Source organism: Myotis davidii, unplaced genomic scaffold, assembly GCF_000327345.1.
Source record: "Myotis davidii unplaced genomic scaffold, ASM32734v1 scaffold174, whole genome shotgun sequence".
NCBI classification, from domain to species: domain Eukaryota; kingdom Metazoa; phylum Chordata; class Mammalia; order Chiroptera; family Vespertilionidae; genus Myotis; species Myotis davidii.
The window spans coordinates 1,472,000-1,477,627 of record NW_006289087.1 but is presented as its reverse complement, the minus strand read 5'-3'; the positions used below and the strand labels follow the sequence as shown (position 1 = coordinate 1,477,627).

The window sequence follows — 5,628 nt, the reverse complement described above, 5'->3', positions numbered from 1 at the left end:
GGTCCTTCCATGAGAGCAGCGTTTCTCAACCTGTGGGTCGCACCCCCTTTGGCGGTCACACGACCCTTGCACAGGGGTCGCCGAAGACCATCCTGCCTATCAGATATTTACATGACGTTTCATCACAGTAGCAACATGACAGTGATGGAGTAGCAACGAAAATAATGTTATGGTTGGGTCACCACATGAGGAACTGTATTTAAAGGGCCAGAAGGTTGAGAACCGCTGCTCTAGCCGGTGCCCGCGTGCAGCAGGCACCATGTTCACGCGCTAAACTCCACGGGGAGCCGGTCTGGGCGCCGTTGGACCCACCGGGGCAGGTGCTGCTGGAAGCTGGAGATCAGCTTCACCAACCACAGGGCCTGGCGATGTAGCCTCACTCACGAAAGGCCCGGCTCTCCGGGCATTAAAAATGCAGAGAAGGAAAGTGAGCAGGAATCTGACACCCCAGGCGATGGGCATCCGGTCCTGGCCAAACGGATTCTCGGCTCCGTGGGGGACGCGGTTGCACAGACCCAGGTTAGAGCTCCAGAGGCTCCTGGGACTCCTTCTCAAGTGACATTAATTCAGCAGCCTGCCCGACACACGGGGTCGAGGGGCTTCTCTCTTCACGAGATGATCGAAGCCTGCCTGCCGGGACCCGGGGGCTGGGTCCGGGGGGAGAGCGTGACTCACCGTGTACGGAGCGGGCACATGGGCCAGTGCCTCGTTTCCCTTGTCAGCCCCCGGCTCTTCCGTCTGCAGGAAACAGCAGAAACTTCCAATGAGAAGCAACAACCATCTTCCTGAACAACCCCCCTCCAAACAGGCGGACTATTAACACCCAGAATAACAGTGCCAGCGGGCACCAGGCGACATGGGGGAGTGGGGAGGGGCGGCCATGGGGCAGGGGGGCAGTGCAGGGGGCAGGGAAGGGGTGGGGAGGGAAGCCTCACCTTGCACCCAGCTAGTAAAACCTGGAGAAGTTGTTGATGTGTGAGTGGGTGGAGGAGGGGTGGGGAGCGGACCCACATCTCGGCCCAGGTCCTGGCTGGCTGGGGGCGACGGGGGAGGCGCCCTTTACCTTGTAGTTCAGAGGGCTGAGGTGCTTGAAGCATCCAAAGCAGGTGTAGCCCAGGCAAACCAGGATGGTGAGCAGCAGGACCAGGAAGTTGAACAGGGTGGCAGGGGCCGTCAGACCTGGGGACAAAGGGACGCCATTCACCCTCACCCTGCTGGGGAGGGGCCCGCACCTGGGCAGGTGACTTCTCTCTGGGGCAGAACATAAAGAGAAGGCACCGCCCCTCTCCCCGCCCTCAAGCAGCTGGGACACCATGGCACCTGCCAGCTTCCTGCTGGGGCAGTTCCTTGCAGCCTCGGTCCAGATTAGGTAGTGGAGCCCCCCCATCCACCCCCCCACCCCCCCGACTGGGGCAGTCACACATCTCCCCTGCCTTTTCCTTTTTCCCAGGAGCGTTGGTTTTCCCTCCTGCACGTCCCCTCGGTGAGGTGTGAGGGGACCCGCCTGGGCCCGCCTCCCCTCTCCCCGGGCTCAGCCTCTCACACTGCAGGTGGAGGGGCCATCCTCTCTCGGGCAGCCTGGGGCAGCCCACCCGCCTTCACCTGTTACCTCCAGCTTGGGCTGGTTTAGGTGGCTGAGTGGCACCCAACCAGCCCTCACCCTGGGCGCCACATTCTGATTGGACACCCAGCCAGCCTTCACCCTGGGCGCCACATTCTGATTGGACACCCAGCCAGCCTTCACCCTGGGCGCCACATTCTGATTGGATAACCAGCCAGCCTTCACCCTGGGTGCCACATTGTGATTGGACACCCAGCCAACCTTCACCCTGGATGCCACATTCTGATCGGATAACCAGCCAGCCTTACCAGCCTGCACCCTGGGTGCCACATTGTGATTGGACACCCAGCCAGCCTTCACCCTGGGCGCCACATTCTGATTGGATAACCAGCCAACCTTCGTGGGTGCCACACTGTGATTGGACACCCAGCCAACCTTCACCCTGGATGCCACATTCTGATTGGACACCCAGCCAGCCCTCACCCTGGGCGCCACATTCTGATTGGATAACCAGCCAGCCCTCCCTGGGGGGCCACATTCTGATTGGACACCCAGCCAACCTTCACCCTGGGTGCCACATTCTGATTGGATAACCAGCCAGCCCTCTAGAGGGGGATCACATTCTGATTGGACACTGAGTTGATGCTGTTAAAGCGGCGAGGGATTTGACTGGGGGGTAGGATATGGAGATGTGAGGCCAGGGCTGCCTCCCCCGTCGGGTCATAAGGGGCCTCACCCAGGCGCAGGAAGGAGAAGAAGAAGAGCCAGAAGAGGCACAGGATGGGGGCGGCCAGGGCCTGGTGCACGGCCTCGAAGTGGATCCCCTTCTCCAGCTTGGCCGGGAGGTAGGCAAAGCAGAGGTTGTGCCGGTCCACCATGTGCTTGAGCAGGATGTAGATGAGGCCTGTGAGGGGGGGGTGCTGTGAGCCGGAGGCCCAGCGGGGCCACGGGGGAGGAGTGGGGGCTGTAGCTGGAACTGGGGCAGCTGTTGGGCCACGTGAACCAGAAGGGGGGCAAAACGTATGTGTTCCTAGACCCTCCCCTCCCCTCCTCCCTCTCCCCTCCAGCATCGCTTCGGGGAAAAAGGCTATTTTACATGCACAGCCCCCTCTCAGGCCGAGCACCCCAGACCCCTCAACGCCCCCACCCTCCTTTCCTTCTCCCACCCAAGTGACCTCCTGCCCTCGGCCAATGGGTGCTCAAGGCTCCTAACCCAGGGGCATCACACCGCCTTTTATGGCAGGTTCTTCAACATGTTTTGGTCTTGCTGTTTTTTTAAATATATTTTCATTGATTGCAGAGAGGAAGGGAGAGGGGGAGAGAGAGAGAAACATCAGTGATGAGAGAGAATCATGGATCGGCTGCCGCCTGAACGCCCCACACTGGGGATGGAGCCCGCAACCCGGGCATGTGCCCCGACCGGGAATCGAACCGTGACCTCCTGGTTCATAGGTCAACGCTCAATCACGGAGCCCCACCGGCTGGGCTGGTTTTGCTTTGTTTTGAAAGAGTAATCCTATACTTTAAAAACAGTACAAGAGAGCCAAACAGGGAAAACTACAACTTCCTCCTACCCCCGCCCCACCCCTACAACCTCAGCTCTCACTGCCAACAGGATCCTGAGTGCTGTGTTTCCTTCTAGAGTCTTCCACCTGTCAGCCAGTTCCTGATGTTTTATTTTAGTTGCAAGACCTTGACCTTTAAAGTCGAGCCGTTCCACGTTCGAATCCTCACCCTACCCTCACCGACAGGTAGCGAGTGCTTCATCTGTGACGCTGGCTTGTTGGATGGCGTGATCACCGGTGGGGAGTGAGAAGGTGACTGTACACATGAGAACCTGGATCGTTACTGCCTTAGTGTCTTCAAGAATCGACCAAGAAGAGAGTGGTCAGCCTAGTCCATGTGGCTCAGTGGTTGAGCATCAGCCTATGAACCAGGAGGTCACTGGTTCGATTCCCATTCAGGGCACATGCCCAGGTTGCGGACTTGATCCCCAGGAGGGGGCTTGCAAGAGGCAGCCGATCCATGATTCCTTCATCATTGATGCTTCTATCTCCCTCTCCCTCTCCCTTCTTCTCTCCAAAATCAATAAAAACATATTTAAAAAGTAAATTTAATCTCTCTCATCGATGTTTCTAACTCTCTATCCCTCTCCCTTCCTCTCTGTAAAAAAATCAATAAAATATATATATATATTTTTAAAAAGAGCGAAGTGGTCAGCTGGCGGAGCTCAGACCAGGAGAAGCGCTGAGTGAGGCCACAGTTGGGAAGGCCGGTGGGAGGGACTCATGAGAAGTGAATTAAATCTGGTGTCACCCGTGGCTCCTTGACAGCGGGTGGCTCTTGTGGCTTCAAGAGGTCCTCTGTTTGTGGGGCTCCAGAATGCCCCGTGACGGCCGTCTTGGGGTGCTTGGTGGAGGCAGCCCCCACCCCGACCCTGGACGGGCCTCAGGGCCACTCACCGAATGGCGCGATGATGGGGCAGGTGATGCTGTAGGCCATGATGACGGTGAAGACGCACAGCATCCACGCGTACATGGCTCCGAACTCAAACTCGAAGGCCTGGTTCTGGGAGGAGGAGGAGGAGGTAGTGAGGTGCTGCCAGGCCTGCTGGGCCCCAAGCCCCTCGATGGCTCCAGGTGGAGAGGGCAAACAGGTGAGAAGGACTTTGGAAATGGGAGACGCACAGCTCCCCCACCTCTTAAGGTCCTTTTTCTTAAAAAAAAAAAATGTTTTTAATTGATTTCAGAGAAAAAGGGAGAGGAGAGATAGCAACATCAGTGATGAGAATCATGGATCGGCTGCCTCCTGCACGCCCCCTTCTGGGGATCGAGCCCACAACCTGGGGATGTGATGGGGAATCGAACCGTGACCTCCTGATTCATAGGTTAATGCTCAACCACTGAGCTACACCGGCCGGGGGTGAGGTCCTTTTCCTCCCTCCACCAGCCTTCTCCAGCTGCACTCCATGCACCCCAGACCTCCACGGTGCAGTGACTCATGCTTCCCTCGTGTCACCTTTGTTTTTACCATGTCTCCCCAGCAGGCCCCCAAGCCCCGGGGGGGCAGTGATCCCTACGGACTCTGGCATCAGATGCAACATCAGCTCTGCCCGTCCTGGCCTGTGTCCTGGGCTCCCAACCTGCCTGCTGCTTAGGCTGTGCATCTGCCACGTAAGGTACCAGCAGGCCCGTCTCAGAGGGCTCTGCCTTCCCTCTCAGGGTGCCCACACGGCAAAGGGAAATGAAAGAGAACCCGTGTTAGCCACTTAGGGGACCATGCCACACACCCCAAACGCATTGACAACTGTGATCATCTTAAGGGCTTAGGCACATGGATGCCCCCCAATGAGTGACGTGCTGATGTTAGGGGTGTGTGTGTGTGTGTGTGTGTGTGTGTGTGTGTGTGTGATGAGACTGGTTAAAATGGGAAAATCCAGCCCTGCTGGTGTGGCTCAGTGGATAGAGCGTCGGCCTGCAGACTGAAGGCTTCAATTCCCATCAAGGGCACAGGCCCAGGTTGCAGGCTTGATCCCAGTCAGCTGCGTACAGGAAGCAGCCAATCAATGATTCTCTCATCATTGATGTTTCTCTCTCTCTCTCCCTCTCCCTTCCTCTCTGAAATCAATTTAAAATAAATTTTTTTTTAATGTAAAAATCTCTTGGCTAACATGGTGATTTTTTTTCTCAAGAAACAAAGCAGGGGAAGGTGGAGAGGATGAGGCCGGGCAGCCGCAGCAGCTCCATGCCGGTGCCGATGAAGGCCGAGGCGATGACGTAGTTCACAAAGAAGGCGCCCTGGTCCGGCAGGAAGGGGGAAGGTGGAGAGGATGAGGCCGGGCAGCCGCAGCAGCTCCATGCCGGTGCCGATGAAGGCCGAGGCGATGACGTAGTTCACAAAGAAGGCGCCCTGGTCCGGCAGGAAGACGCACCTGGGGACCGGGCAAGGGGGTTGGGGGGTGAGTCACGCGAGCCGGGACCCAAGGCCCCGGTGGGTGCGTGTGCAACCCACGTGTGTGCCAGGCGCTGTGCCAGGCGGTGGGAGGGAAACAAAGGCCCTGCCCCTGC

General features: G+C 57.9%; 1 protein-coding gene across 1 annotated transcript in view; it reads right to left on the bottom strand.

The window, feature by feature from the left end:
- The window catches only part of TMEM63A (transmembrane protein 63A), a 56,149-nt gene that overhangs the window by 11,793 nt on the left and 38,728 nt on the right, over positions 1–5,628 (bottom strand). Inside the window, exons 19-23 of the mRNA XM_006761316.2 lie at positions 5,369–5,492; positions 4,024–4,168; positions 2,298–2,465; positions 1,064–1,179; positions 676–738 (exon numbers count right to left, since the gene is read on the bottom strand). Of these exons, the coding sequence (XP_006761379.1) occupies positions 676–738; positions 1,064–1,179; positions 2,298–2,465; positions 4,024–4,168; positions 5,369–5,492 (616 nt within the window). The remainder of the gene's footprint in view (positions 1–675; positions 739–1,063; positions 1,180–2,297; positions 2,466–4,023; positions 4,169–5,368; positions 5,493–5,628) is intronic.